Source organism: Acomys russatus, chromosome 24, assembly GCF_903995435.1.
Source record: "Acomys russatus chromosome 24, mAcoRus1.1, whole genome shotgun sequence".
Lineage (NCBI taxonomy): Eukaryota > Metazoa > Chordata > Mammalia > Rodentia > Muridae > Acomys > Acomys russatus.
Window position 1 is genome coordinate 44,998,423 of NC_067160.1, and position 21,807 is coordinate 45,020,229.

The 21,807-nt window shown below is 49.7% G+C and overlaps 1 protein-coding gene across 1 annotated transcript in view; it reads right to left on the reverse strand.

Annotated features, from left to right (window-relative positions):
- The window catches only part of Olfml2a (olfactomedin like 2A), a 28,374-nt gene extending 7,647 nt beyond the window's left edge, over positions 1 to 20,727 (reverse strand). The window contains exons 1-5 of the mRNA XM_051167190.1: positions 20,490 to 20,727; positions 10,320 to 10,583; positions 4,417 to 4,524; positions 2,674 to 2,895; positions 583 to 844 (exon numbers count right to left, since the gene is read on the reverse strand). Of these exons, the coding sequence (XP_051023147.1) occupies positions 583 to 844; positions 2,674 to 2,895; positions 4,417 to 4,524; positions 10,320 to 10,583; positions 20,490 to 20,588 (955 nt within the window). The 5' untranslated portion in view covers positions 20,589 to 20,727. The remainder of the gene's footprint in view (positions 1 to 582; positions 845 to 2,673; positions 2,896 to 4,416; positions 4,525 to 10,319; positions 10,584 to 20,489) is intronic.
- Between the last annotated feature and the right edge of the window lie 1,080 nt (positions 20,728 to 21,807).

A 21,807-nucleotide genomic window follows, 5' to 3' on the forward strand; every position in this document is an offset into this window, starting at 1 on the left:
GCTCCACCTCCCTGGCCTTGGAAGAGCCCACAGTTAACTCTTGTGCTGCCATTGGCCGGGACTCAGGTGGAAATACCAGGGACTAAGTTGGCAGGAAAAGTGAAGGATCTGTGGGTTCTTCAGGAAGATGACAAATGAAAGAAGTAGAGAGGCCAGTCCAGAAGTGAGGGGGCTCTCCAAGGGTCCACTTCACCCCACAGACGCCCCATGCTTCTCCCACCTCTACTGTCACAGGTGTGGCTCTTCCCCCTGGACTGTAAAATCTATGGGGGCAGGACCTGAGTCCTCATCACCTGTCATCTAGTACACAGCAGCTGAGCGGCAGCAGGTCTTTGAATGAAAGGAAGTCTAGAAAAGGTGAGGGCATAAGTACTGAATGGGAGGCCCCTGTACTGCCTCTGTTATTCCCTCATCAGCAACCCTGCCTGGGCACTTCTACTCAGTGTATGGTTGAACAAAGGACCATAAGAAAGTAAACAATGGTCCTTAGATCTGTGGCTTTTGTGGCTGCTGAGAAGGCAGGTGGATCTCTGGAAGCAGCTCCCCGCCCCCTGCAACCAGGCCCTACTCCCTTCTACTCACCAGCCACGGCCTTAGGTGCTTCCTGCCTGGCCTCCTGTCTGCCTGCCTTGTAGTAGGTGAAGCCTCGGATCACTGCCTGCTGCTGGGCCAGGGCACGGGGCCTGGCTGTCGGGTGGGGTGTTCTGCCCTTGATGCTCTCCTTCCTCAGCTTCTCAGCCTTCAGCAGTTTCTCCTTGGGAGGCTTTGCCAGGCCCTTGTCTGAGAAGCTCTTCTGTAAGCTGCCATATTTGTTGAGTTCTTTGCCTTGCCCTCCAGCTGTGTCCTGGGAAGAACAGAAGTGTCAGACTTGGGTGACAGTAAACACGACAGAAGCTCAGCGTGTGGGAGCTGGAGGTGTTCACAGCGTCCGTGACATTCCAGAGTATATATATCTGTCACTTGTTTGCCTCTATTCCCCCATTCACCTTTCCTCTGCAGGCTTGAGACTTAATCCAGTGGGTTACACACTCCTTCCCAAGCCCTGTCCACTGGTTCCCTTGGTTTGACTAAGTTGGTTGGCTTCTGGCCTTGTCTCTTACTCATTTGGTCTTAGTATGTGGGAAAAGGTTCTTGGGTTCTTTTACAGAGTGCCAAGAATGTTCTCCATGTTAGCGTTGAAATCCCAGAATCCTGAGAAGCTCTTCGGTCCCATGTTGCTCTGGCTACCCCTAGGGAATGCTGCGTCCAACATCCTGTGAAACATGCTATTTTCACTTCCTACTCCAATGCTCTGAGGCTGGCTTGGCACACAAACACAGGGCCTGTGACGCCACCCATTGTGAGACAGAAGCTCAGGCAGATAAGGCTTGTACAGTGTCTGACGCCTTCCGGGCAGCTGCCAAAGTGGGACTCACTCACACTTGCAGAACTGGCATCTCACCGAGTAGGTGGCCAGCTCCAGGCCGAGGCACAGGCTTCCTCATACTTTTCTGTGTCTAGGCCATCCCACTTGCAGCCACCAAAAGTGCGACTATCACAGTGTCAACACAGGAGGCTGCAAGCTGAGGAGGAAGGGCTGGGACCAGGCAGTCACGTAGGCCAGCTGCAGCCCAGGCTCAGCCCACCCCTTTCTCCGTGACCTGTGTTCATATTTCTTTATGTGCCAAGGATGCAGGGGTCAATTCTACTTGCAGGTTGTGGGATGAGCTAATATTGTATGTGAGGAAGTCAGGTTCAGGAGACTTCTACAAATATCACCAGAAAATGAGGCTCCTGGGTTGTATCTTGCCCATAGATTACTAATCTGAGGGGCACAAAAAGGGTGCACTCCCTGCCAAGTGACCCTCCGTCAGAGGAAGGAGCCTTTATATGAGGTGTCCACCCACAGATGCTTACTTCCTGACTTTTATCTAGAAAGTGGGAGGAGGGTCAGTATGTCTGCCTACAGGGGTGTGCTGGCTATGATTTTGTTAACCTGACACAAGCTAGGGTGATCTGGGGAGAGAGAACCCCAATTGAGAAAATGCCTCCACAAGAATGGCCTGTAAGCAAGTCTGTGAGGAATCTTATTGATTAATGATGGATTTGATGGGGCTCAGCGATGGATTTGATGGGGCCCCATCCTGCTGTGACAGGTGGTACTACCACTGGGCAAGTGGTCTGGGGTTATATAAAAAAAGCAGGCTGACCCTGGCGCGGTGGCACATGCCTGCAACCCCAGCACTCAGGGGGAGTCATAGGCAGGTGGATCTCTGTGAGTTCGAGGCCAGCCTAGTCTACAAAGTGAGTCCAGGACAGCCAAAGCTGCATAGAGAAACCCTGTCTTAGAAAAAAAGAAAGAAAGAAAGAAAGAAAAGAAGGAAAGAAAGAAGAAAGAAAAGAAAAGAAAAAGCAGTACTTTGGGAGCTTGGTATAAGAATTAAAATACCCAGTTTGGGCCTAGCCATCCCTCTGATTACCTGTGCTAGCCCAGCTCTTGCCCCGCTGGTCTTGCAGACCAGGCTGGCCTCAAACTCACATAAATCTGCCTGCCTCTGCCTCTCGAGTGCTGGGATTAAAGGCATGCGCCACCACAGCCGGCCCTCTGCTGTGCTTTCTGTTAGCCCTCCCCTGCGCTGCAAACACACCCAGCCCTGTGTCCTCAAGCCCACCAGCCTGTGATCAGAGCCTCACCTGAGCTTTGCTGTCCTGGGTGGAGGCAGGGGCAGGGGCAGGGGCAGAGGCAGGGGCGGCGGCGGCATCTCTCTGCAGCAACTGGAGGCCCAGGCTGGACAGCTCCTTCTTGATGCCCATCATGATGGCTGACTGGTTCTCATAGCTCCTCAGTTGCTCGCTGAGGTGGCGTACGCTGTCTTTCACCACCTCATTCTCCCGGCTCAGGTTGGCCTTGATGCTCTGTGGGGCAGAATTCATGGTCGTTCCCGGCTCTGTTTCTTCTGATAGAAGGGCACCCCAACTTAATGATCAAGGTTTCAGGGGCATAGATATAAGTGACACTGGTAAACAGGGGGTGGAACAAAGTGTGTCCAATAAGACCCCGTAACATGATTTTTATTCTTAAGAGTAAATGAGTAGAAATAGATAATATATGTTTATGCTAATAAATGAAAAATGACGTGAGTAGGCCAGGTATGATGGCATAAGCCTTTAATCCCAGTAGTAAGAAGGCAAAGGCAGGTGGATTTCTGTGAGTTCAAGACCAGCCTAGTCGACATAGGGAGTTATATGACAGCCGGAGCCACATAGTGAGACCTTCTTTAAAAAAAAAAAAAAAGTCCCATTCACTTTTGCTTATTTCTCAGTGATGACAATGTTACATTTTTTTTTTTTTCAATGATAGGGGAAAATATATTTACACATTTAAAAAAAAACACTTGGATTTTATTTAACAGCCTATTTTGGGAATAATTCTGTATCAGTCTACAAAGCACTTCCAACTCCTTTTCATGAATGCGTAATATGCCACTGTATGCTTAGGCCACAATATAGTCTCTGTGAGTGGCCCCTGAAAACCTCTATTAACCTGTTAATTTACTATTACGTTTCAGAGCTGGGTGTGGTGGTGCTTGGCTGTGATCCTAGCACTCAAGCCAAAGTCGTTAAAGAGACAGTCAGCAGACTCAGAGTTATGGAGAACTGGTTTCCAGAAGATAACAAGAGGAAAGTTCAGAGGAGCAGAGCCAGGCATGCGTAGGTAATACAGTGCCCAGGAAACATTCTGAGGTCAGCTTCCCAAGCTGGCCTGGGATCAGACAACCAACAGGTTTCAGATAATCTACGTCACTGTGGCCTTCAGTTTAGCCAGGGCTTAGTCTCCCTCCTGTGGCACAGGATGCCAACTTACCGCCTCCCTCTGGAAAGGAAGCTGGGAAAGGAAGTCCTGCTGCCTGCTCCTGGCAGCTGCGTGTCCCCAGACCCCTGGTGCTCAGCAAAGGCCGGATGTAGGAAATGGGTGGAGGCCAGGCAATGCCAGGAGAGAGGCAAGCCTTGAACCTGCAGCCTGGACCTCCAGGCTTGCCCAACTGTTACTGTATTGAGAAGGGAGTCCTATAAGACACACAGACTGTCTAGTCTTTGCTTCCACATAGGTAGTACTGGGATTATCAAACCCAGGGAGGTTTGATCAGTCCTCCTACATTGTGAATGGTACCCCAGAGTTGTGCAGTGTGGACCCTGATGTTAGCAGCACCCCTCAATACTCCTTTCATACTACCAAAGAGTGCATCTAGCTTTCAGCTTCCTCCGGTCTGTGAAACACACCCAGACCTCTTCCCTCAAAGGTAGGACCCTGCAGCCTACAGCTCTCACCCAGCTCCCTGCTTGGAGTTCTGCTTCCTGGGGCCACCAGGGTCAAACAGAATGGCCCGGGGTCCCTTTGGATGCAGCCCTGGACCCCTGCCGCTGCTCTGCCCTTACCTCCTCCAGCGAATTCATCTGGGAGGCCACCTTGTGGATGTAGGCATGTACTTTCATCAGATCCATGCTATACAGGGCACCCTCCAGGAGATCCGCCATTGACTGCAGCTAGAGTGGTGGGTGGAGAGACAGATGGTTAAGCAAGGATATGAACATATCGGGCTAGAGGGCACCAAAGGAGCTCCACTGCAGCAAAGAACCCTAGGACCGCAGAGCCTCACAATAACCTACTGCAGCCTACTCAATAACCACGGGACAAGTAGCACATTAGATCTTACTGATGCTTTTAACAAATATGCATGTTTGTGTTTTCTTTTTTGAAGTGTTGGGAATGACGCTCAAGGCCTCCTACATAGTAGGCAAATACTTCACCATTGGGTCACATGCCTAGCAAGGAGGGGGGTTATATGTGGGTGATATATATATATATAATTATAATATAATAAATTCTTTTTTTTTTTTTTTTTTTTGGTTTTTCAAGACAGCATTTCTCTGTGTAGCACTGGCTGTCCTGACCACTCACTTTGTAGACCATGCTGGCCTTGAACTCACAGCAATCTGCCTGCCTCTGTTTCCCACCTGCTGGGATTAAAGGCGTGTGCTACCATGCCTGGCATAAATCCAGTTTCTTTGCAAAGGGACCATTAAAATTCCTCTCTGATAAAATATTCTGAAATAGACAATTAACTGTTATCCCCCACAATCACTCTTCTGCATGATGGAAGATGGGGAGCCCTTCCTCCAATCTGCACTTTGTACCCCAGATTCATCCTTTCTGTGCTTGCCTTCTCTTTGAGTGACAAAGCGGTTAAACCCCTAAGACACAGTCTGTATGGCCCCTAGAGGCAGCCCTGATGTACAACTGACAGTTGTGGGCATCTAAGGAGCCAGAGCAAAGCTGTCCCTTGGCTTGGGGCCACATTCTTAATTGGGAGGTCTCCCTCATGGCCCTGCTTTACGTATGTGTCATAGTGTCTCTGAAGGATGCTTTTATAACAGGCTACTTGGTCATGAATCACTGGTCGAAAAGCCTGCTTGCTTCAATTAACCAACCCAACCCAAAGTATGGGCCTTTTTACTTTTTCTTTTTTAGAGTTTTTACTTGTATGGGTGTTTTGCCTGCATGTATGTCTGTGTACCACGTAGGTGCTGTGAAGACCAGAAGACGGTATTGGATCCATCTGAAATTGGAGTTACAGATGGTTTTGAGCTACCATGTGGGGTGCTGAGACTCAAACCCTGGTCCTTTGTAAGGACAGCCAATGCTTGTATGCCAGAAGCCATCTCTCTAGCCCCAGTGGATTAGTATTGTTTGAGTTGAGCTTTAGAGGAGGAATATACGCTGGCAGAGCTGTCAGGACGGGACACTCTGAGCAGACGTGTAGCCTGTGCTAGGAGCTGGGGTGAGCTCTGCTGGGGAGCTACGGCTTCTCTTACTGCTCTGTGAGTGGCATGCGAGCAAACTGCTTGTGCCTGTGGCATAATCAGTACAGAACGGGAGAAGAGGTTTTGGTTTTTCATGATGTCTTATAGTCACCTGGAAGATCACTTTTATATGTGTTGACTCTCATAAGACATTGGACTTAAAGTGTGGCATGCCTGTTTTCTCTTTCTTCTTTCTTTTCTTCCTTTCTTTCCTTCCCCCCTCCCTGACCCCCTTAGTGTAGGTGAGCTTCCTGTGGAGGCTAAAAGTCAATGGTAGGTACCTCCCTCTATCACTCCATCTCCTGAGACAGGGAGCCTGGAAGTCACCATTTTGACTAGACTGGCTGGTCACCAAGCTACAAGGATTGTCCTGTCTCTGCTCCCACCTGCACTGGGTTACAAGCATGTGCTGCCATGCCTCGTTTTTACGTGGGTGCTGGGGACCCAAACTCAGGTCCTCATGCTTGCATAGCAAACACTTACCCCATCAAGCCACCTCTCCCAGGCCCGTTCCTGCTCTGGTCTCTCCCTCTCTCCCTCGCTCCCTCCTCTGCCCTGAGGATGGAACCTATGCCTACTAAGCAAGCGCTTTACCGCGAGCTATACACTCAGCTTCGTTTTTCTAAGGACAAAGTATTAGTCTTTAACAGACTTGTTTGTCTGTTTGTTTCTAGACAGGGCCTCATTATTTAGCCTTGTCTGTTCTGGAACTTACTCTGTAAACCAGGCTGGCTTTGAACTCACAGAGACCCACCTGCCTCTGCCTCCCAAGTGCTGGGATTAAAGCTGTGACACTACCCCTGATACTGACAGACTTTTTAGAATTTCGGTTTTCTTTTTCTAAAAGATTTATTTATTATGTATATGGTGTTCTGCCTGCATGTACACCTGTACACCAGAACAGGGCATCAGATCTCATTATAGATGGTTGTGAGCCACCATGTGGTTGCTGGGAATTGAACTCAGGACCTCTGAAATAGCAACCATTGATCTTAACCTCTGAGCCATCTCTCCACCCCCTTGGGGTTTTTTTGTAAAGATTTATTTTTTAATTGTGTGTGTGTGTGTGTGTGTGTGTGTGTGTGTGTGCGCGCGCGCACGCGCAGAAGTCAGAAGAGGGTGTTAGATTCCCTTGAGTTGGAATTACAGGCAGTAAGCTGTCCAACATGAGTGTTGGGATCCAAGTTCTGGTCCTTTGAAGGTGGAACAAAAAGGTCTCAACTGATGAGCCATCTCTCTAGTCCAATAAATAGCTCTTGTTTGTTTGTTTGTTTGTTTTTCTTTTTTTTGTTTTTTTAAATTGAACCTTCACTACAGATCATGTCAGAAACCATGTATATGAGGAAGTGACAGGTGGCCATGGGGTTCAACTGGGGGAGAGTAAGGGTAGGGAGTGCTGAACAGCACTCCACCATCCTCTATCCAGAATGTTCTGTCTGCGTGAGGGACTCCTCTGCATTTCTCAGGCCCAGGCCCAATACTATCCCCACTTTGGGGCTCCCATGATCCCCAGCATAATTCCTGGCCCAGTACAGAGCACATTGGCATCATTAGGGTCAGCAGCTGTGTCCTCAGCCTGGTGACTCCTCAAGGATGGGGCGATAGCTGGCCCATGTCCAAAAAGAAGAAGAGGAAAGTGGTAAGAGGCATTTCTTGGCCAGTCTACCCAAGAAGTGGGACTGTCCCCTCTCCTAGACAGCTATGCAGGCTAGGCCAAATCACAGCTGGAGTGATTAGCACAGGCCAAGGGGCTGGGGTAGGATGTGGGCTGCAAGGCAAGTTCTGTATCCAAGAGGGTCCTCGCAATTCCCTCCCTGGAATATTTACACAGAACCTCTGCTAAGGGCAGCAGAGCCCACTGAGAAGGGGCAACCTTTGTGCTGTAGGTCCTCTCTCCTGCCTCTGGAGTGTCCTACCTGGTGGGGGTAATTCCATCTCTAAGGCCAAGTCAAAGCCCTATGGCAAGACATTGTGTCTACCATGCACAAAGAAGGCCTAAGTGACAATGGTTTGGCAGGGGGAACCTCAGCCTCGTGACCTTTTAGGTAGGTAATGGAACGCAACAGAGAATCTGGGGCTCGCCTTAGTCTTGTCACTCCTCTCGGTGATTTCAGGCAACTTACATCCCGTCTTTGGGCTCCGAGTCCATTTCAAGTAAAGCTGGCACCACAAGCTCCCTTCCCAAAGGGTTCCAGCAAGGATGATATGAGGCAGCTCTTAGACAGAGTGCCCCATGCATCTTCATAGTGAGCATGCCCACAACTCAGCTGTAGAAGCTGGGCATCATAATTGCAAACCTGTAATCCCAGCACGTGGGAGGCTGAGGCGGGAGGAGTGCTGCTAACAAGTATGAAGTCGGCCTGGGCTACAGTGTGAGATCATGGGCCCACAAATCAAAACAAAACCAAATGAACCTCCAGTTCTTACACCGCTGACTTGAGAGGAAACTGGATTTGCTCCTGTAACGGCAGACAGGCCTAGAGGTTAGAGGCCTGGAATCCACGGGGCACTGGGGAGGCCCCAGGGAGACACTGTGATTCAGGCACTGCCAAACTGTTAGAGGGACACTTGGCTTCAAACGTGTGCTCCTTCCAAGTTTCATTATTTTGGCATCAATTTATGTAGTACAAAAATAAACTTAAGGTTAAATTTAAGGCAACTATTTTTAGCCAAATGCTGGAGACAGTACACCATGGGTCTTTCGCTTTTCTGTGCATCTTACATGCAAAAAGCCTAACCATCTTACTTGTGAGTTTTAGGTTATGAGATGGCATTCCCTTGCAGGGAATGACACAGGTTCTAATTCTCTGAGCTCAGGGCTCCTCTATCCCACATCATACTGAATACAGTATGCTGGAGCACAGCAAGCCAGTGAAAGAGAGTGGCGACTGGCTGAGAGTCATGAGTCCCTCGTCTGTGACCCAGGATGCTGTGTGTTCCACTAGTATCCAAGCCTCTATCATCTTGTCAGCTTATACAACAAGCAGGGTTGCATCTCTGACCTTTCCTGGTCTCTGATACCAAACAGGCCAATGAGATGCATGCTTGGAAGAGATTATAAGGAAAACAAAAAGACTTTCAAAGATATTGACAGGGGGCTAGGGACATGGCTCCACAGGTAAGACCACTTTCTATGCTTACAGAGGACCTGGGTTCAGCTCCCAGTACCTATAACACCAGTTCTAGGGGATCTGATGGCCTCTTCTGGCCTCCAGGGCAGCAGGCATGCATGCGATGCACTTATATACATATAGGGAAAACACTCATATATATTATAAGTTTAAAAAGAAAATAATTTTGTAAAGATATGAGTTGGGGCTGAACGTGGTGCTGCACATCTTTGATCCTAGTACTCGGGAGGCAGAGGCAGGTAGAACACTATGTGTTTGAGGCCAGCCTGGTCTACAAAGTGAGTCTAGGACAGCCAAGGCTACACAGAGAAGCCCTGTCTCGAAACAAACAAACAAATAAACAAACAAACAAAAAAAGATATGAGTTGGGTGGTGGGGCACATGCCTTTAGTCTCAGCACTCTGGAGGCAGAGGCAGGTGGATCTCTGAGTTTGAAGCCAGCCTGGTCTACAGATAGAGTTTCAAGACAGCCAGAGCTACACAGAGAAACACTGTCTCAAGGTAGGGTGGAAGAAAGGGGGCATATGCAACATTTTGGCCCTTTAAAAGACCAAAGTGGTCCTTTAAAGAAGGAGGGGGGAAACAGGTGATTTAGACGCATGAGTTGGACACAGAAGGACCTGGGTTCAAATCCCAGGCCCACCAAGCCCACTGAGTACTGGCATGGGACTGTATTGTCAGTACTAGGTTGGGGGATCAAAAGTTCAAGGTCATCTTGGACTACACAGGAAGTTTTAGGTAAGCCTGGTATGCATGAACTCCTGTCCCGATTAAAATAGACAAAAATAAGCCTAGTATGGTGCCACATGCCTATAAACTCAGAACTCAGGCAGCAGAGGCAGGAGGACAGCTGCAAACTGCAGACTGGCTGTCCTGGTGTATGTATAGTGAATTCCAGGCCAATGTGGGCAACAGAGTATAACCTTGTCTCAAAAAACAAGACAGAGCTGGGCAGTGGTGGCGCACGCCTTTAATCCCAGCACCCAGGAGGCAGAGGCAGGTGGATCACTGTGAGTTTGAGGCCAGCCTGGTCTACAAAGCGAGTCCAGGACAGCCAAGGCTACACAGAGAAACCCTGTCTTGAAAAAAGAAAAAAAGAGAGAGAAAAACAAACAAACAAACAAACAAACCAAGACAGAACAAGTAAAATAATAATAACGTGTGCCAGTATTTATAATATAGTTAGGTGAAGATAGATGAAGTGGTGTGGGTCACGCCCAGGAAAGTGAGCAATTCCAGGAGCCCCATGGACTAAAGCTGGCTTCACCCAAGAAGCCCTCAGTTTTCCAACCTGCGACACTGATGTCATGGGAGAGCCAGGCCAACCTCCTCACTGTGTCAGCCTACCTTGAGGAGCTCAGGTGCCTGCTTCTTCAGTTTCTCCATCTTCCACTCGTTCTCACAGGGGTTGAGTGAGGAGGGCGGTGCCGTGCAGGAGCACCTGCAGTCCGCCCCAGAACTCAGCGTCTCCACAGTGTAGAAGTCTTCTACTCGTGCGCGTCCACTTCGCACCCGGCTGCATGCATCCTTGCTCAGCGGTCGCATAATGCATTTGCAGCGGCAGTCAGAGCCCTCTGACGTCATCCGCACTTGGTCCAGGTCACTGAACACCTGCAAAAGGGTGGGCCAGAGGGGTTACATTTGGCCAGTGCTATGAGGTCAGGCCTGGTGTGTGTGTGTGTGTGTGTGTGTGTGTAGCAAAATCCAGCCTGCTGGTCTCTGGGTGGCACTTAGAGGTAGCAGAGAAGGAACGTGGATTCAGCAACATTATCATAATAACAATTCAAATGTTAATGCCTGGTTGTGGAAAAGTCAGCAGGTCCCCATTTGGCTCTTGCCTTTAATTCCAGCACTCAGGAGGCAGAGGCAGGTGGATCTCTATGAGTTTGATGCCAGCCTGGTTTACATAGTAAGTTCTAGGACAACCAGAGCTACATAGTAAGACCCTGTCTCAAAACAAACAAACAAACAAACAAACAACAACAAAAACCAATAAAGAGACACATCACAGGGCTCAATAATTGTTTTGAAATAGCATCCAAAGACTTGCATTCATAACAGATATGTTCATGATAGTCACAAGAGGAAATAATACACTCAACAGAGAATGTGACATCTGGATACAATGAAACATCACTCAGCAACATAAAAATAACAAAAGCACCTTTAATTGAGCACATATTGGGTCCTAGATGTTGCATGCATTGAGCCCTTTGATGTTGTTGTCCCTAAACTTTATTTATGAATTAATACAAAACATTACAGAACAACTCATCATAATCCTCTTAATCCTGGTGAATCTGGAAGTAACAACACTCAACCAGTCTTTTGTTTGTTTTTGTTTTTTGAGACAGGGTTTCTCTGTGTAGCCTTGGCTATACTGGACTTGCTTTGTATACCAGCCTGGCCTTGGACTCACAAAGATCTCCATCTGCCTCTGCCTCTCAAGTGCTGGGATTAAAGGCATGCACTACCACCCACGGCTCACACAACCAGTCTTGGAGATAGTTTTTCATATATGATTTCTGGTCAGATAGTTCAAATACCTTTTGGAGAAAGGCATCTCAGAAGTGACAGTGATCTTGCTTTTGCTTGTGGCCCACCAGGACTGCGTCTCACCAGACCTGCCTTCCAGCTGGTTTCAGGCACCTCCATACATCCTCGGCCGTGCTTAGAATGGCAGTTTAACAAAGGGGCTGTATCACAGGCCTTGAGTTTCCGTCTGATACCAGCAATCTCATTTTAAAAGTACTAACTGTAACACCCAGTGGAAAACTCATTTCCACCTCCCCAGGGAGACCAGGAACCTTTGATCCTAGGGGGGCATCCCCCTATTCCTGTCCAGAAACAAACAGCGCCTGGACCACCCCAGACGTGGAACCTAGGTCACTGCCGGATGAGAAACAACACGTTTGATGGTCACAACTCCTCTGCCAAGATTCCTAGTTTTGCCATTCACGTTGGTTCTCCCCTGGAGGAACTTCTGGAAATTGGCAGCACCCATGATTTCATCTTCTACAAGGAGGGTGCAGTCAAGGGTGAACTCCAAAACCTGCTTTTCTCTCTCTCTCTTTTTTTTTTTTTTTTTTTTTTTTTTTTTTTTTGGCTTCCTTTGCCACAAGCCTTTTCACGGGAGCCACGGTGGCAGAAAGGGTGCATTGTGCCCTTTAGTAACATCTGAGTGTGGGGAGATGTGGGTACTTGAACTTTTAAGATGGCTGAGCTGGGGGCTGGAGAGATGGCTCAGAGGTTAAGAGCAGTGTCTGCTCTTCCAGAGGTCCTGAGTTCAATTCCCGGCAACCACACGGTGGCTCACAACCATCTATAATGAGGTCTGGTGCCCTCTTCTGGTGTGCAGGTGCACGTGCAGATAGAGCACTCATATACAATAAATAAATAAATAAATATTTTTTAAAAAGGGGGTGAGCTGAAACTCGCCCTCTAATTGCTCTTCCCACTGTCCTGAGGTGACTCAGCCTCAGATCCTTTGTGCACACAGAACTCTCCCTGTCAAAGCTCCATTCTCTTTTACTACATGGTGTATTTACCGTGTCACAGCACTGCTACCTTCTCCTTATCTAACCATCCACCTGTGTTATTAAATATCGCTTCATCTTATGGCCTTTTCCTTTACTGTACATCTATACCTGAAACATATCCACAATTTCTTATTTTCTGTCTCACCTAACTCCATTGCGGCCTTATGTGTAGGGAAAGGGATGAGGACTGTAGTCCTGATAGAGCACTTGCCTACCATGTAGAAGGCTTGGATTCCATCTCAGTGCTAGGGGGAAAAAAAAAACCCATGATTTAGAGGCAAGGGCCTGGTCTAGTTCCCTTCCGTATGCTCAGGCTGTGCCCACCTAAAAGGTTCTCTATAAACACAAGCTGGATAAAGAAGCTGAACTTCACAGACATGCTGGAATGCAGGCTTAACAGTACAGGAGTCCAGGGCCGTGGAGCAGGAGAGATGCCTCCGTGGTTAAGAGATGCTCTTTGTATAAGACTGGGGTTTGAGTCCCAGCACCCATATAGTTGCGTACAACCACCAGCAACTCCAGTTATGGGGATCTGATGCCCTTTTCTGGCCTTCTTGCATACTGTACACACCTGCTCTGCGCGCGCGCGTGTGTGTGTGTGTGTGTGTGTCCCACTGAGATTAATTAGGGTTACACCACTGAGGAAAATGACATTTCTTCCCCAAGAACCATTACTTGCCAATTGTCTCATAGCATGAGGTGGGAGCTCAAGAGGCCCTCTTTCTTGTTTTGTTTTGTTTTGTTTTTTTGAGACAGGGTTTCTCTGTGTAGCCTTGGCTGTCCTGGATTTGCTTTGTAGACCAGGCTGGCCTCGAACTCACAGTGATCTGCCAGCTTCTGCCTCCCAAGTACTGGGATTAAAGGCATGAGCCCTTCTTTCTATGTGACTTCTACCGAACTTTTCTCCTGTGCCCTGGGTAGAGGTGACCTTCAACAGGTTCTAACTATATTTCTTCAATGGCAGAATGGAGGATTCTTGGTATCTAGCCTTCTCAAAGTGGGGATCACATGGGACAACATGATGTCAAGCCAGTGGTTTTCTCTTCCTCCTCCTCCTCCTCCAACCCCACCCTTAAATACAGCACACCCCATGACCAGATGTGGCCACTTGTTTCTGGGACCTCGCCAGCTTTGTATTCTCAGACATCAACCCAGTGAGATTAGAGCCATGTGTTTGCATAAATACACCGGGCTTAACCTGGGCTTTGGCTGTTAGTGTACAGCCAGTCCCAGCCCAGTCCACAAAACTGGACTCCCCCGAGGCCTGTGGCTGCTCAGCTATCACCAGATAGGGAACCGTAAGGACACAGGTAAGCTCATGGTACCCTCGGCCTCTGACAAGCCTCAGGGCCCTAAGGAAAGGAACTAAAGCTTCCATTTCTTCGCTAGGCCCTCAGATACCTGTTTTGAGCCTCTGGCCCCTGCCAGATGCTGAGTGGGTGACAGCTAGAGGAATAGGAGAAATAGATCAGGGAACATTTTTGACTTCTCTAGCCACAGAGATGCTCTAAGAGCACAATGGCACTGCTGAGGGCGTGGCCAGGAGAAGGGCGTCCTTTGTGGAGAGGACACTGCTGGGAAGTAAATCAGATAGGCAAAAACAAGAGGTGCTTTTCAGGAGGCCTCTGGCTGGTGCTTTTAGGGATGTAGGAGGCGAGGCTATAGCACACAGTCTTGGAAGGTACTGGGGTTAGCTGGCTGAGGATCTCAGCTTTCTGCTCGAATCTGAAATGTCCCTGAGGTCCTCATGCTGAAGGCTCAGTTGGCTGCTCATGGAGCCTGGGAGGCAGAATTACAAAGACTCTGAGCTCATTGGTGGTTTAATCCATTAAGGGATTCACCATTGGATGGCATTTGGGGAAGGCTGTGAACCCCAGGGAGGGGCCCTAGTTGGGGGGGGGGAGTAGGTCACTGAGGGTGTGCCCCTGAAGAGTGGCTCTTATCCCCAGCCCATTCCTCCGCCTTCCCTTTCCTCTCTATCCCCTTCTCCACTCCTTTCAGTTTCCACCGCAACCTGCACCCTCCATCTGCTTCTGAAGAAACAGGAAGTCCACACGGCCTGGGCTCACCCTCTCCAATGTGCAATTTCACGGCAGCAGGCCCAAACAGACTGGAGTCCATGGCCCAGCCAGGTTACCTGTGACTCTTCTTACTGTGCAGATGCCTGTGGGCACAGATCCATCTGCCAGTGTGATCCCAAGGGCACACAGGTGGAGTGCCAGTCCCACACTCAGCCAGGGAAGGAACACACTGAGCTGTACAGCATTTGCAGTGGTTATTACAGGAATCAGGATCCTGAAGGGGACCTGGCAGTCTGTTTCTCTGTGTGGGTGCACTGGTCTCTCTCTCTCTTTTTATTTTCTTCTATTGTTAGCAGACATCCTACAGATAAGGAAACCGCCCCTAAGCCATGAAATGCCCAGGTTGGAGAGGATGAGCCTGGGCTGTGTAGATTTCCTGTTTCTTCTGCAGCTGTGCAGGCCAGGGAACAGTGGGCGGTGAGGAGAGTTAGAAATGAGGCTTCGGTCCTGCCCTCTGTCCTGGTCCTCTATGAATGAAGTGCACTCTGGGTGCTGTTCCCCTGCTTGTGAACAGTCAGGCTCAGGCTTCTGCTGACCCTAGGACCCCATCAGAGGGGACCAAGTTCTCTCTCAACGCTGCCAAGACTTCATGACACTTTATTACTTTCCTATCAGGGTCAAAAGCCCAGCAAGGGGGGAAAAAGCCCAGCAGAGGGGAGAGAGGGAGGGAGGGAGAGAGAGAGAGAGAGAGAGAGAGAGAGAGAGAGAGAGAGAGAGAGAGAGAGAAGAGAAGGGTAAAGAGGAGAGACAGAGACAGAGAAGAGAGAGGCCAAACCAGAGCGGAGTCTCCTGCAGGACCACCATCTATTGACTCTAACCCCACCCATCCAGTAGCTGCCTCCACATCAGACTGCCACATTCCTTCTTCCTCAGATGAGGTGCTATGTCCTGATGGGGGTGGCCAAAGTTCTCACACTGCCAGGAGCTGGAAGAAGGCCACTGCTCCCAGACGCAGGTTCCAGTAATGCAGCAGGGTCCTGCCTCCAGTAGGGTAAAACGAGATGGCCAGGCACCATAGTGAAAAGCTACGTCTGGGCTATAGCCTAAGCACCTGTAACTCCTGCATGGCATTGGTCTGTCTGAACTTGGCTCCCCTCTCTATAAAATAGGGCAGCTATCAATCCCTTCTTGAGCTTTTCACGAAACTTCAGTCAATGTCTGCAGAGCAGCTGTCACAGTTCTGGCCCAGAGAAACTGTTCATTTAAGCCAACTATGCTATTTATGATGCTTCTCAAAGCCCTCCCTCATATTATCACCTGTGCTTTTCATCTCTCTCTCTCTCTCTCTCTCTCTCTCTCTGAGACAGGGTTTCTCTGTGTAGCCTTGGCTGTCCTGGACTCACTTTGTAGACCAGGCTGGCCTCAAACTCACAGTGATCCGCCTGCCTCTGCCTCCTGAGTGCTGAGGTTAATGGCATGCGCCACCACACCCAGCTTGCTTTTCATCTCTCTTTGCCCTTACCACAACCCACAACATTGGGGAAGGCTAGCAGCTTGTCCAGGGTCACTCAGCACAGCCTGATTCCAAAATGTTGTTTACAGGGTGTCCTTCCCTGAGTATATACAATCACCAAGCCAAGGCTTCTACCCCAGCAGCTGAGCTGGGACCGACAGAAGTCTGGGCAGGAGGATGGCATGGGATCTGGGACTACCTCCTGGGTTTGTTCCTTGGCATGAAGGATGAAAGTCGCAGTCAAATAGGAAAGTCCCTGCTTCAGCTGCCACCTTTCCCTGCAGTTGTGCCCAGCACACACTCCTGCCAAAGCACTCAGATGTGGAGGTGGTTTGTGCTTAGAGGCCGTTGGGTGTTCTCAAGAAAAGCTTACAGTGAGATGGTTCCTCTTTCTTTCTTTTTTCTTTCCTTTTCTTTTTCTTTTTCTTTTTTGGTTTTTCAAGACAGGGTTTCTCTGTGTAGCCTTGGCTGTCCTGGACTCGCTTTTGTATACTAGGCTGGCCTCGAGCTCACAGCGATCTGCCTGCCTCTGCCTCCCAAGCTGGGATTAAAGGCATGTGCCGCACTCAGAGGAAGGATAGCAGGCTACCAAGAGGAGACTTGATACCCTATGAGCATATATGGGGGAGGTGGTCCCCCTCAGTCACAGTCATAGGGGAGGGGAGTAAGGGGAAAACAGGAGGGAGGGAGGGAGGAATGGGAGGATACAAAGGATGGGATAACAATTAGATGTAATATGAATAAATTAATAAAAAATATTTTTAAAAAATTAAGGCGTGTGCCACCCTGGCCAGTCTTTTTCTTTTCTTTTCTTTTTTGAGACAGGGTTTCTCTGTGTAGTCCTGGCTGTCCTGGAACTCTCTTTGTAGATTAGCCTGGCCTCGAACTCATAGGATCTGCCCACCTTTGCCTCCTTGACTGCTGGGATTTCAGGAGTGTGCTACTATGCCCTGCTTGAGGTTTTTGTTTGTTTCTTTCTTTCTTTTTTTGAGAGAGGGAAATGGACAAATCTGACGGACTGTTCTCATGATGGCGGGATAGGCTCACATGAGGCTGTTCACACTGGGGCTGCCTTCTTCATGACTTTCCTACTTTACCTAAGGCACTTTCCCCTCAAAGCCCTCACTGAAGTCCACTTTTATGTGGACACCTCCCCGTGCAGACATAAAGGCACCCCAAATTCAATTCAGCTGAGGCTTGATCCAGCATCTTCTCCCTACCCCATGTCTATCTTCCCTCCTGCCCAGGCAAGGTCTCTGCATCTGAGCTGTGCCTCAGAATTATCTGGGGATTGTTCTTGGAAAGTGCAGATACCTCACTGTCCCAGTATCATTCTTTAGGGCGTTCAAATCTATCCCCTGGGGAGCGACCACAAACACAGTGTTGACAGGAGAGTTTTGTGTTTTTGCTTTTTAAAGATTTATTTATTTATTTATTATGTATACAACACCCTGCCTGCATGTGGGCGTGCCAGCCGGAAGAGGGCACCAGATCTCGTTATAGATGGCTGTGAGCGACCATGTGGTTGCTGGGAATTGAACTCAAGAGTTCAATTTGGAACTTTGGAAGAGTAGCCAGTGCTCTCAACCACTGAGCTGTCTCTCCAGTCCCGATAGGAGAGTCGTATGCGATGCTGAATGGAAGATGCTGGGTGTGAATGTTGGTCCTGGTATTCTACCAAAAGGAGTGTTGAGGAAGGCGTGTTTCCTTCTTTCTTCTTCTGTTTTTTTTTTTTTTTTTTTTTTTTTTAATTTTTCAAGACAGGGTTTCTCTGTGTAGCCTTGGCTGTCTTGGACTCACTTTGTAGACCAGGCTGGCCTCGAACTCACAGCGATCTGCCTTCCTCCGCCTCCCAAGTGCTGGGATTAAAGGCGTTGTGCCACCACGGCCAGCTAGGAAGGTGCATTTCTTATAGAGAGACGGTGGGTGGGGTTTAGCGTACCAGGAAGAGAACTCCGTCACCCTGTGGTTCTGCTCTCTCTGCTCTGGGGCCTGCTTCCAATTACACCCACATGCGGAAACTCCAGGAGTAGATGTGAAGCAAACCCCTAAGCCCCTGGGACTGGCCTGCCTGGAGCATCTGACCTGGCCCAGGAAACAATGGCCTGCTTGCCTAAGCCTCTTTGGGTCCCTTGCTCTGGCCCTCACAGGCATTGGTCTCTCTTTGCTCAAGCCCCTTCCTGCCCCTGCATGTACTCAGAAGATGAGGTCGCAGCAGCCCTTCCTCAGCTGCAGAGACTGTAAATGACCACTTCCCAGGAGTGTCTGCTGCCATGGCTGGGTGTCTTGGGGTTACCTTGCCTGTTCACCCCAACTTCAAAGCTGGGCAGCCATGCAGAAAAGCCAGGGCAGCTGTGAGTTCCCCGCCCCCCCTCCCACTTCAGGTCCCACAAAGCACTTCCTTAGATGGAAATTCGAAATCCTGTTTAGGATTGCCTCACTATAAACACCAACTCACAATGCAGGGAGACCCCGCAGGATGCCAGGGTGAGTGTAGTGGGCAGGAGCCAGCCGGGAGGAGGAAGCCTGCAGGAGGGCCGACTTCAAGCTCTAGGACCCGCAACTCACTTCCAGTTCCAAGGTGGTCCTCTTAAGCAGCCCCCTCCTCAAGGCCACCCCATCCTACCCCAACAAAAACAGACCAGGCTTGGAGGGGAAGAAGTCGGGGTTGTTGCTGCGAAGGGAGGAGGTGATAATGAAAACAGCTCTGCAGAGCCAGCAGGAGTCTTGCTGGGCTAAAGAATGCGGAGTAAATTCACCCATCACTTGATTTTTATTTTTCCCAGCTGGCCGAAGTGGAGCTGGGACGGGAGGTGTCTGGGGGAGGGCTGGGCTAGGTCCCCAGCTGCTTTAGCCTTCTCTATTCCACCAGCCCCAGCTTGCCCTGGGACAAGTAAATATACCCCCTTCCCAACCTAGCAAGTGTTTGGCTGACTCACTGCATAAACAGGGTGTTGGGTTTTCTTTGTCTTAGCTTTGTTTTGGATGTAGGCTCTCCTCCTCTATAGCCCCCTGCAAAGCCCCGGGATGCCTAAATCCAAGCGGCCTTCCCAGGAGCACAGGAGAGGCAGGGAGGGGTGTGTGTGTGGGGGGGGGGGGTGCTGAGTGTGCTAGCTAGGATTTTGCTCACTTGTGCTATCTGAGCCAAAGGGGACACTGATTTTCAGAGGGTGGAACCAAAGCCCAGAGACATGCAGTCCTATTTCCAAGTTTGCACAGCAAAAGAATAGCTTTTACCCTTTACCTGCTCACAGGTGGAGGCAAGTTCTACTAGGAAAAATAAAACAAAACAAACAGACAAAAATAAAAACAAGCTGGAATGGCTCTTATCTGCTGCCCTTATCCTCTGTGAGCAGAGGATTCTTATGGTTTCCCTCTAGGTGGAAAGCTCTCAGCCTTCCTAATGCTGTGACCCATTAATACAATTCCTCACGCTGTACTTCATAACTGTATTTCTGCTGCGCTTGTGAACCGTAATGCAAATATCTGATATGTAACCACTATGAAAAAGTCTGGGGTTTCTTTTTGAGGGGGTCGCGACCCACAGGTTGAGAAACAGCTCTAGGCCCCTCTTCATCGGGTCATTTTTAGAATACCCCTAAGTGGATTTTTTTTTTTTTTTTCCAGAGTAGCCGTGGCTGTCCTGGACTCACTTTGTAGACTAAGCTGGCCTCGAACTCACAGTGATCCGCCTGCCTCTATCTCCCGAGTGCTGGGATTAAAGGCGTGCGCCACCACTCCCGGCTTCATCTGAGTGCGTCTAGATCTGTCTCAAGTGCTTGGTTTGTCTATGTTCTGGATCTAACAGCGGGCTTTGGGATTCCTGTGGAGCCCAGTATCATCTACTGGGCACCTACTAAGTAAGCGTGGTGCTAAGCATCTTGCAGGTATAATCTCGTTGAATCTAGAAATCATGAACAGTAGGCAGTGGGTGCAAGCCCCCGCTTCCCATGCTTATCAGTGAAGAAAGGAACTCTGGGTTCCTAGCTTCTCCTGAAAGCCGTGGTCTAAAGCCTACTGCAAGCCTGGGAGTCCCTGGGTAACAGTAGCCCGTGGGTCTAGCCCCACGTGGTCAGCTTTCCACGGACACTCGCAATCAGTTGCTCTTACTGTCCACTTTCTCTTGCCCGCCTGGCCCTAGAGTCTCTGGGACTTCCTCACTTGTCCTGGGTTTGAGGCCCAATCTCTGAGTATAGGTCCAAAGCGCCTCTTCCTCAGGCTCCAGGACCTAAGCACCCTAGCATTACAGCGTTTTTTCCCTCACATGTTCCTTTCTCAAGGCTTTGATTCCAGCAGAGTCCAGATAAAGTTCCAACTCTGATCTGCCTTTTCCTAGTCCCCCCTCTCCCTGGCCGAACGCGTCCTCTTGGCGTGCACCCTCAGCCATAGCGCCCCCTCGCGCCCGTCACCGCCTAGCTGTGCCAGCTTCCATCAGCGCACGTACCTTACTGTCCGGCCGCACCGGACCAGCCCGAAGCAAAAGCAGCAGCAGCAACAGCAGCCTCAGCTGGAGGCCCCAAGGCAGGAGGGCTGCCGCTGCCATGGCTCGATGGGCAAGGACGGCTGGACGTGCACGCTAGAAAGTGCCGGCAGTACTGCGGGCTTCGCGCCGCAGCCTGGCTCTGCTGAGGGGGAGCCCCTCAGTCCGGTGCCCCAGCAGCGCCGCTGGAGGCGGAGCTAGGGTGGGGGTGCCCGCCTCTCCCCTCCCCGCCCATTCCCTGTGGTCCCGCGGCTTTGCAAAACGCCTCCGCCAGGCAGTGAGAGAAGTGCGAGCTCGCCTGGGGTCTAGTTCTGTGAAATGAAGGAAGGACCTAGGACATGTCCCTTTGATTTGTTTGTTTGTTTGTTTTGTTTTGTTTTGTTTCTTTTTCGAGACAGGGTTTCTCTGTGTAGCCTTGACTCGCATTGTAGACCATGCTGGCCTCGAACTCACAGCGACCTGCCTGCTTCTGCCTCCCGAGTGCTGGGATTACAGGCATGCACCACCACACCGGGCATGTCACTTTGCCTTTTTGAGTCCTAGTTTCCTCATCAATAAAAGAGAGAAAATACTCTTTTTGGAATGGTTGCAAAGTTCAAGTGATTGGTACTTTCAGTTCAGCCCTTTCTCTAACAAAGCCATACCCTCTCTCTCCTGGACACTGTCAGAACTAGCCCTTTCAAGGCTCAGCCCCTTCTCTTTCACATCCTCCATATTTCTCCTCTCTCTATTGTGCCGATAATAGCTACTCCCCCCTCCCCCCGACAGGGTTTCTCTGTGTAGCCTTGGCTGTCCTGAATCCGCTTTGTAGACCAGGCTGGCCTTGAACTCACAGAAGTCCGCCTACCTCTGCTTCCCCGTGCCACCGTGCCCAGCAACAGCTAACTTTATTTATTTAGTATTTATTTACTTATTTACTTATTTGGTTTTTCAAGACAGGGTTTCTCTGTGTAGCCTTGGCACCCCTGGACTCACTTTGTAGACCAGGCTGGCCTCCAACTCACAGCAATTCACCTAGCTCTGCCTCTGGAGTGCCGGGATTAAAGGCGTGAGCCACAATGCCCGGCTAACAGCTACCTTTTAATAGCCCTCTCCTTTCCATCCTTAGCAGAGCGTCTGTTTTCTGTTTCCCAGGCAGAGATTGCTCCCTCCAGGGTCTTAGGCCTCTGCTGCACCAAGGTGCTTTGTTGGGTCTAATGAAATTCAAGATAGTATCTCTTACCTTTACTAATTCAGTGCTCAGTTCTCTCTGTGTCTCTGTCTCTGACTCTCTGTCTCGTGT